The sequence below is a fragment of the Caretta caretta genome, chromosome 10, assembly GCF_965140235.1.
Source record: "Caretta caretta isolate rCarCar2 chromosome 10, rCarCar1.hap1, whole genome shotgun sequence".
NCBI classification, from domain to species: domain Eukaryota; kingdom Metazoa; phylum Chordata; order Testudines; family Cheloniidae; genus Caretta; species Caretta caretta.
The window spans coordinates 3,514,110-3,537,148 of NC_134215.1; the positions used below are offsets into that span (position 1 = coordinate 3,514,110).

Consider the following 23,039-nt stretch of genomic DNA (forward strand, 5'->3'; position numbering starts at 1 on the left):
ATCTGTCACATAGGATGACTCTGTCCTTCCCTTTACTTTATTCTACAATTCTAAATCCACATCCAGAGAGATGATATGCCAGGTATAAATTACAGCCTAGCTCACGAAAGCTTATGCTCAAATAAATTGGTTAGTCTCTAAGGTGCCACAAATCCTCCTTTTCTTTTTGCGAATACAGACTAACACGGCTGTTACTCTGAGAACTATCAATGTTAATCTCCGAGACTTTCCTTTTTGCTTCAGTCTTTTACCCGCATTTTAACCCAAGGAGCATGAGGGAGTTTATTGCGTTGGCCTACATTCCTGCTGCACAATTCCCAGCATTTTTCATATATTTGTCCACAATTCGTGTCTGCCGTGTTTCCCTTCAGTTTAACCCAAAATGCCAGACCGAACATTGCCACTCTTAAAAGCTGATAGACATTTCTCAGACAGCTACCTGAGTTACATCCAGCGGTGTCATAACAATGTACCACATGCAATTTGTAGCGCTCGGGTCTTGAATTGATTCAAACGCCTAAAGCCCTGATTTGGATGCAGAATTAAAGACTTGACGCTCGTAATCTATGCTCTATACAGCATCGTCAGTACTTTCTTATCTTTTCCCTGCTTAATCCCAGCAATGCTTGTAAATAGAGTAAGCCTACCCTTACATTTGTTTGTAAAACTTTCCTATGTGACCCTTCCAAGTAAGTTTATTATCAAATAAATTGGTTAGTCTCTAAGGTGCCACAAGTACTCCTTTTCTTATTATCAACAGTGTGCCCAGAAATTCAAAACTGTTAATGACATGCACCTGTTCGCCATAAAGATCTGAATTACACTCATCTTTCATCTTGCTTCTAGTGATGCTCATTCCCTTTGGTTAGCGGTTGAAAATTGAAATCCCCAAACATCTCCCCATTCCCACCGCACCTCTCACCGCGTCTCTTCCAGATCTTTTATGGTGGCCAGGTGCTGCCCTTCAGTCATGGAGTCCCCGGGCGATGCTCTGGAACGGCTCCCTACAAAACCAGTCAGGACTCTGGGGAAGTCTCCTTTCTGTGAGCAGCCTGTCTGCAGGACACACAGCTCACACAACTTCCACCTTCCTGGGTCTGACCTCGGAGCATTCAGCATCCTCTGCCCCTCCGTGCGCTTCCCACAGCGAGTCCGCCCAGGTGGGGTCCTGGGGAAGCCAGAGGGTTCTGCCCCCCAACTCCGCAGTCAGACGTGACTCTCAGCCAGCCAGTAAAACTGAAGGTTTATTAGATGACAGGAACATGGTCTAACACAGAGCTTGTAGGTGCAGAGAACAGGACCCCTCAGCTGGGTCCATTTTCGGGGGCAGTGAGCCAGACAACCACGTCTGCTCTTCACTCCATGTCCCCAGCCAACCCCAAACTGAAACTCCCTCCAGCCTCTCCTCCTCTGGGCTTTGTCCCTTTCCCAGGCCAGGAGGTCACCTGATTCCTTTGTTCTCCAACCCTTTAGCTCTCACCTTGCAGGGGGGAAGGGCCAGGCCATCAGGTGCTAGAAAACAGGGTGTCGGCCATTCTCTGTGTCCAGACTCCTGCACACACCTGCCCTCTAGGGCTCTGCAACGACAATGCACCCTTATCCCCCCACCTAGATACTTAAGAACTGCATAGGGGAAACTGAGGCACCCCCACACTATTCAGAGGAAACATTAAGAACAGTCCCACTTTGTCACACCTTCCCTCTTAACTAACCCCACTGGGAGCCCCTGCTCTGGTGCAGGGGAGTTGGACCTGCTTTAATCACAGGGGCCAGGAACCCTGTGACGGCCATGTATCCATTACAGCCACTGGTTTTAACTCAATTGCTCTGACGGTACCAAATCCTTCACTGTTGCTTCCATTTATCCTGTCTCCTGCCTTTCTGCCAGCTCAAGGAGTCTCTTAATTCTTCATTGTCAATTTCAGCTGCATTCTGGTCTCTTCTGAAAAACAGACGCAGCTGTTAGGAACACAAGAGTTCCTGTACCGGAACAGAGCAATGGTCCGTACGCTCCAGCCTCCTTCCTCTCTGCCAGCACAGGCTGTTGGCTATCTACTCAGAAACCACTCCTGAATGAAAAAAGAACAGGAGGACTTGTGGCACCTTAGAGACTAACAAATTTATTTGAGCATGAGCTTTCGTGAGCTAGGTGTAGCTCACGAAAGCTTATGCTCAAATAAATGGGTTAGTCTCTAAGGTGCCACAAGTCCTCCTTTTCTTTTTGCAAATACAGACTAACACGGCTGCTACTCTGAAAACTCTCCAATGGTGGGCAATTCCTGATGCTTCTGAGGAAGGATAAAAATCCCCCAGTCCAGCTAATTGTGCAATCCTGCACTAGGCTGGAGATTGTTTCCTGTACTTCGCTGTTGATCATCTTCACCCTGTAGTATGAGGAGTGAGCTATTAAAATTTGTACCCTACTTAGTGTGTTACAGATGCTGATCTTATCAATATAAATATCTAAACCCACTTGCCTCAATAGTATTGTGCAGCAGAGAGTTCTGCAGGCTAATCACAGATTTTGTTCAGTGATAATATGCTTTATCCAGCTTTGTACTTGTCACTTTTCAAGGCTGTTGTGTTCTCTCTGTTCTGCGTGTTAATGGATGGTGTAAATAAGAGCCCAGCTGGCTTCACTATTTACTGCATACACCACTTTTTCGGGAACCCACTTAGTTTGGAACTCTGTTTAACTGGGATGTCTCCCAGGGAACTGGTTTCAGAGTGATAGCCGTGTTAGTCTGTATCAGCAGAAAGAACGAGGAGTATTTGTGGCACCTTAAAGACTAACAAATTTATTTGGGCATAAGCTTTCGTGGGCTAAAACCCACAAATACATTTGTTAGTCTCTAAGGTGCCACAAGTCCTCCTCGCTGTGTTTCCCAGGAAGCTGTTTAGCCCAACCACAGGGGACCCCACTGAACTCTGGGCCAGACAGCATCAGCAAACATGCTCCTTAGGGAGTGCCAAGGGACTAAGTGATTTATAACCGAGTGTGACGTAGGTGTGAAACTCTCCAAGTTTTGGTCTTTTAATACAGAATTTGCCAAAACCAGACGAAAAGACGAAGAAATGAAGATGAAGGAGAGCGAGCCGCCTTTGTGTTCATTTCCCTTGGCGCCAGACACTCTTGTAGGTGCTTTTTCAGCCTGAATTTAGTTTTTAAAGTCGCTTCTTCTCCAAGTCAGAACAGACACTTAGTGCAGATGCTGGGCTGCCTGCCAAGGCATCCAGTTCAAAGGGTTCCTCTCTTTGATATCTCCTCCAGTGCTGGAGAGCCTTGAGATCTGGGGCCTAGGACCCTAGGGAGCCCTCCGTCAGCAGCGGAGACGGCTATCTGCCTGCACCCAGAACGGAGGAGATGCACCCTTGCCCTACAGGTGCAGGGTATGTGGGGGGCTGTGGCCAGTCAGCAGGTGAGAGGTGCTCCAGCTTCTGGGGCTGGGCAAAACATTAATGGATTGAGGACCAGGAGAGACATGACCTCTCTTGCTCCTTGTCCCGTGGCTCCTGGGTGGGACGGTGCTGGCTGCAGGGAGCTCTCACAGCCATCTAGGCACACGATGGGCTTGTAGTGCCTGGGTGGGTACTGCGTGAGAGGGCGTCCCCAGGCGAGCCCCTTGCCTTGTGTGATGTTATTGATGTAAATTGGGACTGTATAGATCATGGTTGCAACCAAGGTCCTGTAGTGGCACCAAAGCTTGTATAAAGGGGGTCAAATAAGGTGTCTAAGACAAGATTATGGTTGGCTGGTTAGGATTATGCTGTCTGTTTGCATGTATCATTTTTGTATTTAAAGTTATAAGTATTGGCTCTATACTGTCTGTAGTTCAAACTTGTGCTGTGCTTCTGGGTGACACCCCAGACAAGCTGGTGTCAGCTCTGCCTAGCCTGCTTGATGGCCAATTAAGGACCATCAGCTACACAACTGACCCATTGAGAGAAGGCAGACACGCCTTGGGACTCAGCAAGGTATGCAGGGACCTGCCTATGGACAGAAGTCTTGAGGTTTTTCCAGGCCATGGGATGGACAGCTTGTCTTTGGGACAAAGAAAGCAGAGACCACATGGCAAGAGACTATAAAAAGCTCCTGCAGCTCCTCCATCTTGTTTTCAATCTTGCTTCATACCTCTGGAGAGACTTTGCTACAAACTGAAGCTTTGAACCAAGGACTGAAAGACCCATCTGTGACGAAGTGGGACTGTTCTTAATGTTTCCTCTGAATAGTGTGGGGGTGCCTCAGTTTCCCCTAGGCAGTTCTTAAGTATCTAGGGGGTGGAGTAAGGGTGTATGATCATTGCAGAGCCCTAGAGGGCAGGTGTGTGCAGGAGTCTGGACACAGAGAATGGCCGACACCCTGTTTCCTGGCAACTGATGGCCTGGGCCCTTCCCCCCCTGCAAGGTGAGAGCTGAAGGGTTGGAGAACAAAGGAATCAGGTGACCACCTGGCCCGGGAAAGGAACAAAGCCCAGAGGAGGAGGGGCTGGAGGGGGTTTTCAGTTTGGGGCTGGCTGGGACATGGAGTGAAGTGCAGACGTGGTTGTCTGGCTCACTGCCCCCCAAAATGGACCCAGCTGAGGGGTCCTGTTCTCTGCACCTGCAAGCTCTGTTTTAGACCATGTTCCTGTCGTTTAATAAACCTCTGTTTTACTGGCTGGCTGAGAGTCACGTCTGACTGCGAAGTTGGGGTGCAGGACCCTCTGGCTTCCCCAGGAGCCCTGCCTGAGCGGACTCGCTGTGGGAAGCGCACGGAGGGACAGAGGATGCTGAATGCTCCGAGGTCAGACCCAGGAAGGTGGAAGCCGGGTGAGCTGCGTGTCCTGAAGACAGGCTGCTCACAGAAAGGCGACTGCCCCAGAGTCCTGACTGGCTTCATGGGGAGCAGTTCCAGAGCATCGCCCAGGGACTCCGTGACACCATCCCAGCTGGGGATGTTCTCCAGAGACTTGATTTGAACCTGCAGTTTATTCTATCACCGCTGCAAGCCTGAACCAAGAACTTTGCCATCACTGTATGTCATTGATTCCATTTAACCAATTCTAGCTCTCATCTCTATCTTTTTCCTTTTATGAATAAACCTTTAGATTTTAGATTCTAAAGGCTCGGCAACAACGTGATTTGTGGGTAAGATCTGACTTGTATATTGACCTGGGTCTGGGGCTTGGTCCTTTGGGATCGAGAGAACCTTTGTTCTTTTACTGGGGTATTGGTTTTCATAACCATCTGTCCCCATAACGAGTGACCCTGGTGGTGATACTGGGAAACTGGAGTGTCTAAGAGAATTGCTTGTGTGACTTTTGGTTAACCAGTGAGGTAAAACCAAAGTCCTCTCTGTCTGGTGGGTTTGGTTTGCCTTGGTGTGCAAAGGAACCTCAGCCTTGGGCTGTAACTGCCCTGCTTTAAGCAATTTGTCCTGAATTGGCACTCTCAGTTGAGTCCTGCCAGAACCAGCATTGTTACACCTTGCTTAGCCTGTTGCATTGCTCAGCGCTCGGCAGCTGGGGTGCAGGGAGCCGCTCACCTTTGGGATGCAGCCAGCAGCGTGCTGCCAACTTTCCAGCCTGGTGTAAAAACAGCTCCACTTAGCGCCAGCCTCCCTGCAACCTGCGGCTGCCTTTGTTTCCAGCTGGAATAAAGCGTGGCACTGGGGAGGGATGCACCGCTACCTGCAGAAGGGGCTGAGTGTCTTCTCAGCCGGCAGGAGCAGGGGCTGGGTACTGCTGAAGGGGGAGCAATCGCTGAGCGCTGTCAAAGGCTGTGGCTCTGGAGAAGCAGGAAGGAGCTGCTTGGGAGTATTTGTATCTGATGCTTGGGAGTATTTCTCAGCATCAGAAAGAGCATTTGCTCCTTTTCTGCCTGAGCTGCAGGCCTAGGGGCGGCTGTGGCTCTGTCCAAGGAGATGCTTTCTCAGATGTATGTGGATTTTCTGGGGATTTCATCTGTGCGATGGGCTCTGATACAGGGGAGATGAATGTGCATGTCAACCAGGACCCTTTATTTGTTGACGGCACTTGGGAGGAGGTGGATCGGGCCTCTGGGTATAGGAAATGAGAGAGGGTTAGCAGATGTGATGCTCTATAGCGGAGAGACGCAGATGCAGATCATGGCAGGAAGCGAGTGTCCAATTGAGGCAGAAGAGGTTTGCCATGTCATTTCCCTGGCTAGGGCAGCATCACGCCTCCTGCTGAGCTGGGTCATAGACTTAGGTAGGGCTGCTTCCCAAGCCACTGCACCCAGCGTCCCAGTGTGTGTGAGGGGCAGCAGCCTTCCAGAGAATGGGTCAATCATGGGCATTAAGCACATGTTCCTGAAATCATGTGATTTTAAAAAATACCAAGTTTGGGGTTCTCGTTTTTTCTGGGCATTGAGCCTTTAGGGCTCATGTTTTCCAGCTTCCTTGGTGACCATGCCAGAAACGTAACTTGTGTTGTTGTTAATAATTAAAGCTGAAATTCTGTCAAAATAACAAGACTCCCAGAGCTGGGTCTGTAAGAAAGAAACACCGTATACCATGAGAGAATCAAGAGCTGGCAATGCTGTGTCTCACCCAGAGGTAGTTGCATTTCAGGGGAGGATGAAGTTAGAAATTCCTGGTGGCATGTGGCAGGGAAGGTGTTTTGGTCTCCTCCCCAGAGATGTAAGGGGCTGTGATACGCATATCCCGGCCAGGCATGTGCCAAGGTGAGACCTGAGCGACAATGGTCCCAGCAGAAACCCCTAGTGCGGACACAGTTATGCTGGCGGAGCTGTGCTGTTACCAGGACAACTTATTTCTCCAGGGCAGGGAGGGGTGAGGGGGCTGAAATACACAATGCCAGCAAAAGCCCAGCGTTGCTGGAATAGCTGTGCCCGGCTAAGAGCGCTTTGCAGGTACGGTGCTGCCTGGCGGGACAGGTGGACCGGCAACACCTTCCAGGTGCAGACTGCTATAAGTACCACTGCTCTCGGACCGGCCTGTTCACAACAGACCTGATTGGAGAAGGAGCAAAGAGGTTCGCTGGAGACCCTTTCAAAGCAGGGCAGCTGCCCCCGCACGCTCGCACTAAGCAGCAGCCTGGGCAGGAGGAGGATTGAGGCCTCTATCTTCCATGTGCAGAGCAGCCTCGTCCGCCTGGGGGCCCCATCTCTGAGCTCACGGAGCTGATACGTTAGAGCTGGGATTCTCCACTGGGGCCTGGGGCAGTATGGTGCAGTGCGGGCAGGGGCTGGGGTCTTCACCATCATGTCATCTGACCCTGGTTAAAACACCATTGCCACGTCTGGTGGAGAACCATCAGCGTGTCTTGCTCCTCATCCCAGCACTGCTGGCAGCGTGGCCACCCCGAGCCCTGGAAACGGAGCCCCCGTGGCACCCATCACAGATTTGTGTGCCTCTTATTTTATGTGGGTTCAACCCAGTTTTCTAAACCCTGACTCTGCAAAGCATTTCTGGGTGGCCCCCAAGCCATGCGATGGGATTATTCATGGGGGCCTGTGCATTGCCAAGGCCTTGGTTTCCCTCTGCTCTTTCCTGGGCTTGAGGAGACCTGGCTGCAGTGGGAAAGGAAGGGTTCTGACAGGATCCCTGCTTCTATTTGGCGGCCCAGCGTGAAATCCTGCCAGCTGTCAACTGCGTGGGCCCCTGCTCGCTGCCTGGGAACCGTGACATTGTCGGAGCAGGGGGTGATGCCCAGCCAGCCCTCTGGGCTGTGATGTCTGTAACGTCCCCTCCTGTCCCCAGTTCCCTGTGCCCTGACGTGAAGGAAATGGACACTGTAGAATGTGCAGGGCCTGAGCCAGAGCCCACAGAAGTCTGGCTGGCTTAGAGGCCTGAGCTATGGCGCTTCTCTCTGGTGAGGTGCTGATTCGAGTCCTGCCCAGGCTGGTGGCACACGGCAGATGAACTGGGCATCTCAGCCCAGTTTCTGGTGGCAAAGTGCCCACATCCGCCCCCTCCGCGCCCCCCCCCCCCCCCCACAGCTGGCCGTAGCTGGGCCCTTTGCTGGGATTCTCTGAATGGGCCACGAAGTGAATGAGCTCCTGTCCCATCCCAGAGTGGGTCCAAGGCAGGATTGAGTCTCCCCTGCTGCTTTCAGGGCTGTCCCCATTCCGTGGTTCTGCAGGGGCCCTTAAGGTAGCATAAAACGGCGTTTACAAAGCAAGGGACAAAGTGCCATTTATCAGAGCTTGGGTGAACGTCCCTGTTTGTCACTTGTTTAGTGTTTGCTTTCTCTCTCCCACAGAGCTCCTCGGCTCGGCAAAGAGAGTCAATGTCAACTTCCAAGACACTGATGGGTAAGTAGATGCAACCTGCATGCTCCGGTGACCAGCTGAGTGTGTGACTGGGGGCGCTTGCCACTTGGATAGTGCTAGAAGAAGAGCATCTCAGGTGTCTGAGAGCCCTCCAAGCTCCATGAGGACATTGGGCTGCCCTGTACATGAATTGCTGTAAATTAAGTGGTCTGTTGGCACCTGCCTTTTCCCCCTGGTTTACGAGGGCCTCTTCTTCTTTCGGCCAGCCCAGCTCTGAGATGTCTCAGGGTTCGGGAGAGGGAAGAGACTGCGTCCGGTTCTGTAGTGTCCCCTCCCCACGCGCTGAGCACCCCCAGTGTTCTCTCTTCGGCGCTCTCTGCCCAGCTGCTTTGCTTTCATGAGCTGCTCTGGGAAGCGGGGTTGCTAATTGTTGCATTCGAGCAGCCGGGGGGGAAACTAGTTTCCAAAACCTCCAGTTTCCATGTTACCCTCAGACAGACTCCTCTAGCTGGCACTGTGTCCCCTGAGTTTTCGGTGGACGGCAGAGGGGAGCGCTGCCTGTCCTGGGGAATGCAGGGTGCGGGGCCTTGTATCTAATGGGCCTCAGTGGAATGGCCACATGATTCGTGCCAAATCAGTTATGCAGACACCGGTGGAATGAAAAGCCAGGCTTGGCTCCAGTCCCGTGGGCTGGATTTAATGATCTGCTGAGTTTCCCTCAGACCGGGCCTGCGTGGTCTGGAAAATGGGCACAGGATGTCGAGAAGTCTCTCCCTTCGAAGCCAGCGCTGCCTAAACTGCTCTGGAAACCAGCCCCTGGCCTCTGGCTGGCTCCAAAGCCCTGGGCTAGAACAAGCTGCAGTTCCACAAGTTGGGGCTGCCCGCTGTGGAAACCCCGCCTGGGCTAGATGCTACCCTCACCTGGGAAGACACAGCCTCTATCCCCAAAAGCTTAGTCTGAAAACAGACTAGAGCCCAGGTGTTCTGTCTCCACTCCCCGGCGCTCCCCTCTAGGCCGGGCTTCCTCCGAGGTAGGTTCCCTGTAAATAATGGCGCAAACCTGCCTGGCCTCGCAGTCGGTCTGAGGCTTCCTAGGCCACCTGCACAGTCACCAGTAACTCCATCGGAAAGGGACCGGGGATATTTTGTAGGCAGGGGTCTGTGTTCCACCCGCAGCCTTCAGTGACCCAGCTAACGGGGGGATACTTGGCCCCAGATGTAAGCGGCAACAGGCTGGAAAGGGGGAGTGCACAGCCCGGAGCTCAGGCCCGGGGAAGGGTCAGGCTGGGCCCCTGGCTGACTGCGCCCGGCTGGCTTGCAGGCGCTCTGGACCTGTGGACGTGGGGAGGAGACCCTCTCCCTCGCGCTCCTGGCTTGGTCTCATTACGCTGTCGAGCAAGCATGGCTCCTGTTGCTCTGGGCCTGGCTGTTCCCGCTCGGAGCAGCGTCTGAGTGGCTGCGGGGACCGCGAGACGCCTCCACAGGGCACGGATTCCTTTCCATGAGCAGCATCTGGCCTGGCTCTGTTTGAGCCCCGACAGCTCCTGAGCTGGATCTTCAGCCGCATCCCGCAGCGCAGACAGTGCCAGGCAGCATCACAGGCCATAGCGTGCACACACATGGTCCTAGGCAGCGCTGCTGGGCAGGGGCATGGAAATCCAGAGGCTCGAAGGCCAGTGCTCAGGGCTGTCTGTTGCCCTGTTCTCTCCTTCGCAGCCGAATCTTCCGGTCCCCTGCTCTCTGTAGCATCAGTAGCAGCCTGGACTCTGCTTCCTCCCCCATATACCTCTCTGAGATCACAGTGCCCTGGCGGGGCAGAGGACGGGGTGGGAGGTGGCGCCAGGTGGCTCTCCAGGCCTGGGGCGGCAGCATGGGCCGGGGAGCTGGAGCCCTGGGGGGTGGGCAGCCCTTTCCAAAACCACCTTTCAGAGCTTTTTTTTTTTTCTCTAGAAACAAAATCAGAGGCACACAGCCCCAGATAGCCCCACGGCACAGAGAGACACGCTCACCCCACCCTCCAAAGCCCTCTACAGGCCGGGTCGATCTGGGATCTCCCGCGGTGCTTTAGGGAAATGCCCCAAACCTTCCTGCAGTGAGCTCCCTGGGGACAAATGTTGGTTTCTGCATGAGTCTCGGCTTCATGCAGACAGCACAGAGCTCACGGCCGTGGCTGTCGCCCATCTCCCCCAGCCCGGTGGGCCAGCCCCAGCCCTGAAAGATGGCCAGCAAGTGGCTCAGGGAGGCCGGTGTGCCCCGACAGCAGCAGCACGGAAGCTGGTACATTGGGTTTTTCTCTCATCCCTTGGAGCTGAACGGATGCAATCTGTTCTGCCTTTGCCAGGTAACTCCTAACCCCTCCAGAGCTGCGCACACAGGTTTGCCTGGAGCAGGCAGGGCCAACAGAGACCCTGGGGAGCTGGAGCTGAACAGAAAATGAATAGCTGCAAAAGCCGCCCGGCTTCTTTACTTCCCCCTTCCCCCGGCCTGTGACTGTGGGCTCTGCTGGCAGGAACGGCCATGGGCTGGCTCCCTGGGGGCTGCATGACCTAGCGGGGTTTTCCCACCCTGCCGTGCTCTGGATCAGAAGCCGACAGCAGAGAGGCAGGAGAGATGAGAGCCTTGCTGGGGAAGGAGCAGGCTGGCTGCAGCATCCAGCGGTGCAGATAAAGGAGCCTGCTCTGCGTGGGGAGGTGCTGCAGCCTGCTGCGGGGGTGGCAGGGTGGGGAGGGCACTGAGGCAGACCTGGGCCCAGCTGCAGTGCTGGGGGGTGTGGGCAGGCACCGCTGGAGAACTAAATCAGGGAGCTGGGTAGGTTCCAGGCAGGGGTTCCCATTGAGTTGCTCGCTTTGGTTCCTATTGATTCCCTTCGCCTCTTCCTAGTGATTGGCCCCCCAGGGCAGTCTGCTGTGGCAATGCTGGGCTGGCCATGGGGAGCACAGTGCCTGCCTCCCGTGTAAATGACGTGGCCAGGGGTTGCTATCTGGGTCTCTCGTGGCCTCTGGATTATTAGTACTACAGGCCCCTCGGTGGGTCGCCAGTAGCGGGGGATTGAACCCCTGAGCCTCTCTGTTCCAGCCCCCAGAGGAGCCAGAGCGCCCCCCAGTGTTCATGTGATCACGGATCCTGGCTGACTCCCACTCTCTGTGCCCTGCGCTGGAGTTGGAGGCAGATCTGAGCGCCATCCTGTGCTGCGGTGAATGGGCAGGGAGCTTTGGCCAGGCCCCTCAGCGCAGTTCTCCTGCAAGCAGCCCGGGGCATTGAGGGCAGCTGCTGTAGGGATACGTAGAGGCAGCCTCCGTCCCCAGGGCTCTCCGCAGTGGCTGGTCAGCTGGGCTGGCAGCGGGAGTGAATGGGAAATGTCACGTCCAGCTCGCTCGTCGCACCATTGTCACTGCTGTGTCCGAGCACCTGCCGCGCTCCCTGCTAATGGGCCGGCGCGTGGGTCACTCTGCGGGCTGGGGCAGGGGCTGGCTTGTGATTCGGCCTGGAGGTTTGAGTTCGCCCCTTTGCTGTAAAGCACAGCGGAGAGGAGCGGGGTTCTCCTAGAATGGACCATTGTCCAGTGGTTAGTGCCGGGGCTGGGTGTCAGGACTCCTGGGTTCTTTCCCAGCTCTCCTGCACACTGGCTGTGTGACCCTAGGCAGATCACCCCCCCCCCGTACGTCGGTTTTGCCAGCTGTGAAATGGAGGTGACGGTACTGCCCGGCTGCAGTTGAGTTCTTGTCTGCCAGCACTATTGGGCAGCACTGCCCTGCTCCTTCCTGTGGGAGGCCCGCCTTGCTCAAAGCCGCCCTGCTCTGCGACGATGCTCCCGAGCTGGCAGGATTAGCGCCCGCGCTCCCTGCAGAAGTTACAGGCATTTTCATTAAAAATTAACTCAAAAGCCAGCCAGGCTGGATTAGGTGGGATGCTCCGGGGTGGGGGAGGAGGGAGAGACACCTCCAGAGGAGAATGGGAACGTGGGCCCTGCCCACCTGCTGGGGGTCCCCGGCTTTCCTCTGCATGGCATGAGCCCATCAGCTCCCAGCAGACAGTAGCTTCCTGCTGCAGTGGGGCTGGGCTGCAGGAGAACGAAGGCCCCATGGTGGAGGTTTCCTAGGGAGCAGGGTGGGAGCGGCTGCCATCTCTGGGGGGGTGTATCTGGAATCATGCAGCTGAGCACGGTCACTGTTGGGACCCACTATTCCTGCCATAGGGGCGCCCGTGTTGCTGGTTACAGCCCAGTTCTGTGGTGCCCACGCTCCCTGCTCCGTGGCTTTGCAGGGGGACAGTAGGGAGAATAGACTCAGTGATGGGAAGGCCAGAGGGGGCCCGTATGTTCAGAAGGGCTCTAGATCTCCCCCAGCGAGTCCTGCTTTGAACTCAGAACTTCTGAGCGAGTAGATCCCGTAGAGAGAGACCGACGTCCCGTCTTGATTGAGAGATGCAGCCGCCCCCCCGAACTGTTCCAGTGGCTAACCTCACTGTTAAAACTGTGTGCCATAGACAGTGGCAAGGAGAGAGCGAGCTGGAGGGGTTATTGCCCTCCGGGTGGTGATGGATAATGGTTCCCCCTGACTCCCCGCTCCAGCGAGCAGCACCCCGGGGCAGGGGGCAGGGGTGCAGCCGGTTACCCAGACCCCTCTTCCCGGGTAAGGGGCTGTGCGCGGTGGGACGCAGGCAGCCGGAGAACATTGTGGTGGCGGAGAGGATTCTGGGTTGTTTACAGAAGCAAGTAGGTCAGCGCCTGTCCTGCTTTCTCCCGATGAGCCTGGATGGGCAGGGCTGAGCAGCGCCTTGCCCGTGTTCCCTTGCAGCCTGGATTGCTCGGCTCAGCGTCCGGCTGCCCCACACGCAACCCAGCACACCTGGTCTAGTAGCTGGAGAGGCTGCAGGGCTCAGTGGCTGGAGCAAAAGATCTGGGACCCAGGAAAGCTCCTGGCTGATTGGTTATATTTCAGTAGCAGCTAGAGGCCAGGCAAGATGGGGCCTCCATTGTGCTGGGCACGGCACGCACACACAGCCCCTGCCCCGATGGGCCAAACAGGCAAAGGGTGAGAGGGAAACTGAGGCACCGAGCAATGAAGGGCTTTGCCCAAGGTCACCCAGCAGGCTGGTGCTTGGAAGAGAACCCAGGCCCCCTAGATCCCAGGCCGGTGCTCTGTGCACTAGGCTCCACTGCTTTTCAGTCCCATTGGGTTCTTGGTCCAAGACATACGGTCAACTGCAGGCCTGGCTGGAGATTCGGGTGCCGATCCCGGGGGGTGGGAGGAAAGAGGGAAGAGTTTAGTGAAAAAGCAGATTCCCTGCCCTGTGGTGGCAGCGATTCCCTGGGTCACTGACTGCCTGGGATCCCACTGCCTGGACCTGCCTGCCCCTGGGAAACCTGGACCCCCCAGGGTCTCCCCAGAAACCCAGCGCTGCCTTCCAGCTGAGCTGTGCTGTGGATGGTCTCCCCAGGCGGGGCCCTGCTGCTGTAACCCAGGGGAAAATCTCACTCAAGTTCCTCACCAAAGGGCGAACCCCACGTCTCCCTCTCCGTGTATCCAGCCCTTGTTGTAGGCCTGGGCTGTGGGTGGTTCATGCTGCACCCTCTGCAGTGTTCTCCTGCGCTCCATGGGGAGGGGGCTGACTGCGAGGGTGGTGGGGTCCCCAGACCCTCAGAAACATCCTCTTGGCGCTAACCTGTGCCCGAGGTGCTGGGCCCCTCCTGCCCTAGCTGGGACCCCGGGGCGGGGGTCACGGCCTCACCCTGTGCCTTGTCTCCCCAGGTTCTCGGCCCTGCACCACGCCGCTCTCAATGGGAACACAGAGCTCATCTCACTGCTGCTGGAGGCCCAGGCCGCCGTGGACATCAAGGACAATAAAGGCAAGTGCCGGGGTCCCTGCCGGGGGCTGGGAGCTCAGGGTGACCCCAGTGAGCTCCGTAACTGGCCGGGTCGCAGCAGTGGGGCCCGGGCCGTGCCCATCCGGCTGCTCCCAGCAGGGGCCGTAGGCTCTCCAGGCTGCCAGCCTGATGCCCCAGAGACCCCTAGCCACAGAGCAGGGCAGCCAGCTTGCTGGAGGGACCCCACCGCTGGGGCTGGTAGGGAGCTCAGGGCTTGTCCGGTGCCCGCGCCCTCACCCCCAGCACACGGGTACTTCGCCGGGAAGCCTGACTCTGCCTTGGCTGGGAGCAGTTCCTGGGCTCCCACCAGCCCTACGGGGGATACTGCCCAGAACCTGTCTCTTCGGCCGCCCCATCCTGCCCCATGGAGAGTAAGGGAGTGGGTGGGGGCTGGAGGCATTTGACCTGGCACGTGCCCCCATGCAGCCTCTGTTCATACACGCACCCCTCACTGCATGAGGCCTCGCGGGATCAAGGCCAGAACCAGGGCAGGGCATTGACACGCTGCAGGGGGCTGCGATGGGCAAGCAGCTCCTGAAGCTGGGGGAGCTGAGATCCCGCTGGGCCCCTGCCAGCTGCCCCTCCTGCGCTTGGCCCCCTCCTCTCCCTGCTGTGTCAACCCCCCAGCGGGTCACTTCCGCTCCTGGCCCTGGCCCTGGCCCGCTGGGGGTTGGACGGGAGCAGCGCAGATCCCGGGGCCACGCCACGCCTTTGGGGGCAGCCGCTCTGTCGGCTCCACCCTGGACAGGGCTGGAGGTGGGAGGCGCCCACTCAGCCAGGCTTCCCGTGCGGGCTGCGGCCGGGTTGCTGGCTAGGGGGGCAGCTCTTGCTCAGCCGGCCATTCCCCTTCCGCCCCTGCAGGGATGCGGCCCCTGCACTACGCTGCCTGGCAAGGCAAGAAGGAGCCCATGAAAATGGTGCTGAAAGCCGGGTCGTCTGTGAACGTCCAGTCGGACGAGGGGCAGATCCCCCTGCACCTGGCGGCGCAGCATGGCCACTATGACGTGGTAAGGGGGGCTGGGCTCACTGGCCACCCCCGGGGGCCTGGTCCACTGCCCCCGCGAGGTGGGAGCTGTGCGCCGGGCCAGGACCGGGTGGGCTGGCACTGGCCGGGTGCGCTGACGGCGGGGTCAACCGGCATGGGGGACGCTGAGGGTGTGGGAGGATGGGGAGCATCCTGGGAGGGGACCCTGCACCCGGGGGCTGGCCAAGACCATGTGCTCAGCTGCCTGTCCCTGAGCCAACTTTCTTCCCTGGGGCATTCTGAGCGCTGGCCAGCGGGCCTGGCGGCTGTGTTGCTGGGCCCTGCCCAGGCTCCTGCTCACATGGGCAGTAGGCGCTGGCTGGCTGGCGCTCTGTGTGTCCTTCCATAGCAAGGGGCAGAGGGGGTGTGCCCCTGCCAGAGGGCAGGAGACTGAAGGGTGAGTTGGGATAGCAGCTGGGGTGGAGGCCTGGCCACATGTATCACAGCTGGTTATCCGTCGGTGAGCTTGGTTGGTCTCATTCTCGTCCTGGCAGGACATTTCTCCCTATCACAGAATCACCCTTCAGTTTGGCGTAACTGGCATTCCAAGAAGTCTGGGGTAGCAGGGGGCTGTGGGGCAGGATTGAGGGGCACTGGCAGAGCTGTGGGGGGGCCCAGGGCTGGGCTAGCAGGGGGCTGCGGGCAGGGATTGGGGGGCACCGGCCAAGCCAGCGTCAGAGTGCAGTCTCCAGCGGGCAGCCTGGGGCGGTGCCACGTACTCTGGACTGGTTCCTGCCCTGGCTGGAGCTGCCCTGATGCCCCTGCCCCGAGGGGCGGGCCGGGCTCTGTGTGCTATGCCAGCTCTGTGGGGCGTCGTGCTGACCTCCACCGTCTCTGTCCGCCCCGCAGTCGGAGATGCTGCTCCAGCACCAGTCCAATCCGTGCATCATGGACAATTGCGGGAAGACGCCCCTGGACTTGGCGTGTGAGTTTGGCCGGGTCGGGGTAAGTCCGTCCAGACGCCTGAGCCCCCTTTCGACGTCGCGGGCAGCAGCGCCAGTGGAATCTGCTGCAGGGCTCAGCTGGCCTGGCAACCCCCTCCCTGGGCAGGGCTGGGGTTGCGTGTGCGTGGGGAGCTTCGCCCTGCCCCTGCCCGGGGTCCCACTCTGCCCCCGGGATCCTGCTCTCACTTCCAGCAGGGGAAATCTGGATTCACTCCCCAACTGCCCTGGAGTCACACTGGGGAGACGCAGGGCAGGATCCAGTGTCCCTCCTGCTCCACGTTGGCTGAGACTGAGAAAATACTCCCTTGCATTCCCACAGCCGGCACGTAGCGCCTGGGGCGGGGGGCACAGGGAGCCAGGGGCTGGGACGCCCCCAGGGGGCCGGGGGAGGTGAGTTGACCTGTTGATGGTGGCTCCCAAAGGCAGGGCGGAGCACAGTGTGTCCCGGGAGCCGCAGGGCAGGCTGGCTCCGGGCTGCAGGGCTGCTCCCCTGGCAGGGGCAGCATTCGGTTGGGGGCGGTGGGCCAGGCCGCCTGGCAAACAGCCCCGGGGGCTCAGAAGAAACGGGGGGTAGTTTGATGCTTTACAAACCTTCCTGCCCGGGCTCTCCTGGCCAGTGCGGAACGTTCTCCGGCTCGCTGAAAGACGCCAGCCTGTCCGTGGCCAGCAGCCCACCCGTAAACGGCCGCCCTGCCCTGCGGTCCGGCCCGGGCCCTGCCCCGGGGATCCGGTTCAAGGCGTCGCCGCACCCCAAGGGTCTGGTGCTGTGGGGGGTGGCCCAGCCCGTGCTCTCTGCACTGTGTCGCTGGGCCGCGTCCCGCCCGCGGGCGGGGATGTGCATCGCCAGGGGAGCCGAGCCGTCTCTGAAACGTCTCCCTTCCACCTCCGGGTCCCCAGGTGGTCCAGCTGCTGTTGAGTAGTAACATGTGCACAGCCCTGCTGGAGCCCAAGCCGGGAGACGCCACCGACCCCAACGGCACCAGCCCCCTGCACCTGGCAGCCAAGAATGGGCACATCGACATCATCAGGTGAGCGCCAGCCCCCCCCGGGGGAGGGCCCCTGCCGCCGCCGTGGGGGACGATGCGGGGAGGGGCTGCTGGAGAGAGACGCCCCCTTGGCAGCTGGTGACTCCGGTCTCTGGCCCCGGCTCATCCCTGGTCTCATGGGGCTGTCGGCGTTCGGCTGTGGGGCCCAGGGCCCCCTGCCCTGGCATGCTCTGCGCTGAACCCAGGTGCCTTGTCGCTGCCCCCTCGGGCGCACCCCTCCTCTGGCAGGAGTCAGGCTCCTGACGTGGGCGCAGGCAGATGGGGCACGCGTCGCCCATCCCGGCGGGCAGCGGCAGGCGAGAGCTCTGGGGGGCTGCGTGCGTGGACGATGCTCACTTTGCCTTGGCTGCAGGGACCGGGGACAAGGTTCATGACTGGAGGATCCACCAAGCTGGGCTCTTACGCGCAGCCGCGCCCCCAGGGCCAGGCCCCTCCTAGCGCCAGGGCCTGGCTCGCTGCGTGTCCTCCCCTGCTGAGCTGAGTGCTCTGGTCACGGCTGGGGCACGGCCTGCCCCGTCGGTCACAGGGGGCTGCCACGAGCGGGCGTCTGAACCCAGGGCTGCAGCTCCCAGCACCCTGGCAGGTTGGCGGGAGGGCGCTGCCTGTCTGGGTCCTAGTCCGGGGATCCTGGCTGCCAGGCGGCGTCTGCAGCCCCCCCAGGCAAGAAGGATTGGGGAGGCTGCCGCTGGCTGCGAGGTGGGGCCATGCAGGTGGCAGGGCTGGCAGTGATGTAGCACATGGGCCCAGTGGTGGTGGAGCGGCAGGGAGGGCCCAGAGCGATCCCGTGGCAGTTTCTGCAGATGAGGGGTTAGCCCCAGGCCCTGCCCAGACCCAGCTGGTTCAGTGGCAGTGGCAGGGTGAGAGTCCAAAGCCAAAGAACACACTGTCCCGGCCTCGGGGCTCGTGGATCGAGCTCGCTGGCAACTCACCGCGAAGGTCCGTGCTAGCAGCTTGGTTGGCTTGGCCTCCTGACGCGCCGTGTGCACCGGGATCCCTCCCTTCTGTCCCCACGTCTTGTGCAGTATGGCCGTGCACCGTTAAACAGCTGCTGCGTTCCACCCCAGACTGGCTGCCTTTCGGTGATGCAGGAAGAGCATCTGGGGTTTGGGGAAGGGGGTGTAAGATTGTCTCCCTGGCAGTGCCCTGGGAGGGGCATGGAGGGTTGGTAGAATGCTTAGTGGTGGGTGGAAGGGGTTACACCTTGCAGCGAGCTGTGGTGTTTGGCGGGAATCCCTGGTGGGTCGTTTAATTCCCTGCGTGTCTAGCCTGTGAGTGTTTTACTATTTAGTGCAATTCAGGGACTGGCGGAAAAGCTCCAAGCCCATTTCTGTTGTTAGTGCGGCGAACCTGGCCTGAGGCTTAACTGCTGTCTGACTCCCCAGTGCGAAGCACACCCCAGGAGATGGGGGGCTGGGAGCCCCTCCCCCATGCCCCGAGCTGCACCCCACAAAGCCATTTCCTATCCAGCCTGGCACCTGCTCCTGGTGCAGACAGAGGCTGAGTTCACGTGTTCCCCCCATTTCCCCCCCACCCCGGGCACTGGGCCCAGGGTGGGGGGCTGAGCTCCCCTGCTGCCCCCCAGGGACACCAGCCCGGGACACTGGGCTCGGGTGAGGGGCTCTTGGCCCTTGGCGGGGGGTCTCAGGGGAGGAGAGCGCCAGGCCCCAGGGCTGGGCACTTGGGGGCCGGGTGCAGGTTTCTCATTGAAGCGGTGACACCTGCTGGAGAAGCTGCGGCATTGTAGTGGAGGTGGCTGGTAGTGTGACGAGGGGCTGGGGGATGCGTCCCTGATGCCCAGCACCCCCCGAAGTCCTGGTGCCGTGCGCCGGCCTTGGGCTCTAGGCGCTTCCAGCTCACTGCAATCCCAGAGCACAGGCTGCTGGGTCACTGGCCCGCCGGAGCGCTCCCAGGACGCAAGGCAGGGCGCGTGGCAGACCAGCCCCAAGGGAGCCAGCTGTGAATGGGGTGGGCCCCATGCCAAGGGTGCCAGGGACCTCCCCCTAGGGGACCAGCTGCCACCCCGCTGGCAGAGGAGATGCTTGGGCTGCGGGAGCGGCGTTTGGTCCCGTGCCCAGGGCTGCGATGGTGGGAGGAAGAGCGGCCCAGGTCAGACGGCTTGCCGCCCGTCCCTGCTCTTGCCACCGTGGCAGGGAACGGAGCAGGAGCCGCGTGCCTGTTGGCACCTGGAGCACGGCCAGGCCCCCAGCACCTGTTAGAGCAAGGCCAGGCCCCCAGCCAGGTGCCCGCCTCTCAGAGCCACCCAGCCCCTGCCCTCACAGGATGCCCGAGAACAGCCTCTTAGCCCCATAATCTGCCACTTGCAAATCCTCCGTGAGTCCCATGGAGGCGGCTGCCCTGGGGGATTCCCCCCTCCCCCAGTGCTACTCTCACTGCAGGGGCTGCGTGGCCCCTCCCCCAGGCCAGGCTGTGCATGCAAGTGGGGAAACCTCTAACCACACCTGCTCGCTGAGCGGGGGTTTCCCCTCCCTGCCCCCCACCCCAGCATCCTGCTAGCCCAGAGGGGCTGGCCAGAGCTCTCTTTGGAGCCCGTTTCTACCCTGGCCTGGGCGGGGTGCCAGAGAGTGACACCCAGTGCCTCCCCTTGTGGGGTCTCTCCAGGAGGGGGGACTGAGCAGGGGTCCGTGTCTCGGGCGTCCCCAGGTGGCCCAGCATTCATGCTGTTGTTTTGCACTGAGATGCTAGAAAGGGAATAACTGCACGGGGAAGGTGACGGGCAGAGCTACTCCGGACTAGCTACTGTGTGGACACTCTATTCCGGAAGAGAAGTGGAGTAATTCTCGGAAGCAGAGTAATTCTTCCAGAATAAAAGTGATTCTGTTCCAGAAGAACGTCTATGCTGGGGGGTCACCCGGGGATGGCTTTGCTGGTCAATTCCTTCATGTAGACGAGGCCTTAGGGATGGACTGTCCTCCCCCTTCCTCTGCTCTCTGCCCCTTGGGTTCTGAATCTGGACTTCTGGGTCCCTGGGCAAACAGCAGGGGCCTCTGGACCCCCCCCCCCACCCCCCGCCCAGCACATGGTCTCAGGCTCCCGACAGGATTTTCTCCTTTGCTGAAAGCAAAATATTTTTCTTCTGAATTCTTGCTGGTTTTCATCAAAAACCTGGAACTGAAAACACCTGGGTGCACTTGCCAAACCCTGACCCTCGTTGCCATTTTTTTTTTTAATTAAAACCTGAAAACATTTGACAGGTGGAGATTTTGCCCCCAAAGATGTCCAGTTTGCCAGGAATTTGCCACCACCCCGGGGCCTCTCCCACGGTCGCCAGCCAGCCAGGGGCAGAGCTGGGAGCTGGCTTCCGTTGTGCACGTCAGACACACGGGTGCAGGGGCTGGACCAAGAGCCTAGTGGGAGCCGAGAGAATCGGGCCAACGTTCTGCATGGCCTGGGAGCCAGGACACCAGGGTTCTGTGCCCAGCTCTGCCGTTCACCTGCTGGTGCTCAGGTTGGATCTGAGCGGTCCGGCTGTGTCACATGCTGGCGGCTGTTGTGTCTCTAGGCTGCACCACCGTCTACAGCTGTGAGTGGCTGCAATACCGTGCTCCGGCTGCCCCCATGTGACCCAAGATGGCCCTGGTGTGGGGAGAGACCTGCTAGGCTGGGATCATGGGCCTGTGAAGGGCTGGCAATGGGATGAAGGACCCCCTCCATCTTCCCCCCTGGGGCAGTGGAGTGAGGGCAAGGCCTCTCCTGGCTGCTGGATTCATTTAGCAAATTGCCTGTGGCTTGACACCCTCTAATCAGGATTTAGGTCTCAGCGGAAGGCGCCGGAGCCTGGTGGCTAATCTCGGAGCCTGGCAGCAGCTGTCGTGCTGGATCCGACTCTTGACCTCATCGGTGGTAATGCCGAGCTCCCCACCCTCCTGGGCATCTCCGGACGGCATTCACCTGCGGAGGTGCAGTGCAGCTCACGGCTGCCAGGCTGGGGGAAGTGGGGGGGTGAGCAGCTGGCAGCGTCCTCCGGAGAGAGTTTCTTTCACTCTGAGGCCTGGCCCGACCCTCTTCCTTTGCCTGCTCTACAGAGATCACGGACTGGTGCTCGCCAGCTCCACAGCCTGGGCAGCTCATTGAAAATAACCCGCTCTAGCAAATCCGTGCCCCTTGCCAGTCACTGGGTGGAGCCCTGACTTCCGCACCTGGGGGCCGCGTGCAGCCTGCTGCCAGCCGGGGCGGTTGGAGGGGAAAGGGCAGCTTCTGTGGCACATGGGTGCAGGTCTCGGGGGGAGCGGGTCCAACCAGGCCATGGGACGGGGGAGACGTCCTGAGTCCCTGGCTTAGCCAGAGCTGTGCTCACCCCTCCCCAGCAGCAGCCTCCGGCATCGCATCCTGTCAGGGCTTTGGTGCAGCCTGGTGCCCGGGCTTTGCAAAGTCACTTCAGCACCCCACTCCTAGGCAGCACAAGGGAGACAGAGCCCAGGTACCTCGGCAGGTCTGACCCCCGCTGTGAGTCGGGGGGTGGGCCGAGACCTAAGGGAGCCCAGCTGTGTCCCGCCTTCGCTCCACCCCGGCTCTTCTGGGGCGGGTGACGAAATGGCTCCAGCGGCGACATGGCACTTTGAAAAGCCGTGCAACCCCCCCCCCCCCCCGCCCCGGGATCTCCCTGTTCTAGGTGGAGCTGTCCCAGGCCTTGTTTCGGGGCCCCAGATATGGCCTGTGTTCCGCTGCACAAAGGGGGGCCGGCCCACACTGAGGGCTACAAAACAGGAGCGTACGCCCTCGGGGCTGCTCGTCGAGTAACTGCTCAACGGGGCAAGTCTGGTAAACGCTGTCCCAAGAACCTTCTCCTCCCCTGGGCTACTGCATACAGACGGCCACACTGGGTCAGACCAATGGTCCATCTAGCCCAGTGTCCTGTCTCCAACAGTGGCCAATGCCAGGTGCCCCAGAGGGAATGAACAGAACAGGGCAATTACCGACTGATCCATCCCCTATTGTCCACTCCCAGCTTCTGGCAGGTTTAGGAACACCTGGCGCGTGGGGTTATGTCCCTGACCGTCTTGGCTAATAGCCATTGATGGACCTATTCTCCATGAACGTGTCTAATTACTGTTTCAACCCAGTTATACTTTGGCCTTCACAGCATCCCCTGGCAAGGAGTTCCACAGGTTGACGGTGCGTTGTGTGAAGAAGCACTTCCTTCTGTTGGTTTTAAACCCGCTGCCTGTTAATTTCATGGAGTGCCCCCTGGTTCATGTGTTACGGGAAGGGGTAAATAACTCCCTTCCTCCCCGCCAGCCCCTTCCATCGCTCCAATGACAGAGCTCTTGGCCCTTTGCTTCCTGTGTCTCGCTCACTGCAGCGAGGCTGCTCCTTTTTCCGTGCTGGGTGTTCTTGTGTCTCCAGCAAAGCGAGCCTGGATTCCGTGTACGTTTCTCTAGCGTCCTCTGCTAAAGCCAGCAGCCCGAGGGTGGCTGGAGCTCAGGGGTTCCTAGCTAGCCAGCGCATTCTCCAAGGGAAGAACAATGGGTTTCTCTCCCTGGCATCTTCGCAAACTCTCCCTGGAGCTCAGAGAGTCACGCTGGGCTGATGGCATAGCTGGGAGGAGGTCCTGCCACCGAATTCTAGCCTCGGGGCCACCCGGGCATCCCGCGGGGTTCTTGTTGAGGAGGAGAGGAGTGAGCTGGGGCTGGAGCTGGGCCTGTGGGTGGTTTCACTCAATAATCCAGCTGCTGTGGCAGAGAGTTGAAGGCTGGAAAGGAGCATTGCTCATCTTGTCTGAACCTCGCCCGGGTCTGAGAATGTCACCAGTTACTCCGGCACCGAGCCCAAGAGCTTGGGTTTGACTAAAGCATCTCCCAGGCTCTATTTGAAGCCCTCGTGGGATCGACAATCCACCAGGTCCCTGGGCAGCTCGTTCTGTCCTCTCCGGTGACAAGTCGTGCCTTATTTTGAGCTGGAATTTG

At 59.0% G+C, this 23,039-nt stretch overlaps 1 protein-coding gene across 5 annotated transcripts in view; it reads left to right on the forward strand.

Annotated features, from left to right (window-relative positions):
• Window positions 1-23,039, forward strand: part of CASKIN1 (CASK interacting protein 1) — a 181,177-nt gene that overhangs the window by 112,598 nt on the left and 45,540 nt on the right. For 4 of the 5 annotated variants that reach the window (XM_075133371.1, XM_075133372.1, XM_048865856.2 and 1 more), the window contains exons 2-6: window positions 8,226-8,277; window positions 13,986-14,083; window positions 14,963-15,108; window positions 15,975-16,070; window positions 16,967-17,097. In XM_075133371.1, coding sequence (XP_074989472.1) covers window positions 8,226-8,277; window positions 13,986-14,083; window positions 14,963-15,108; window positions 15,975-16,070; window positions 16,967-17,097 — 523 coding nt within the window. Of the gene's footprint in view, window positions 1-4,834; window positions 5,015-8,225; window positions 8,278-13,985; window positions 14,084-14,962; window positions 15,109-15,974; window positions 16,071-16,966; window positions 17,098-23,039 lie in introns of those variants that run through there. The other variant, XM_075117558.1, reaches the window with a different exon arrangement.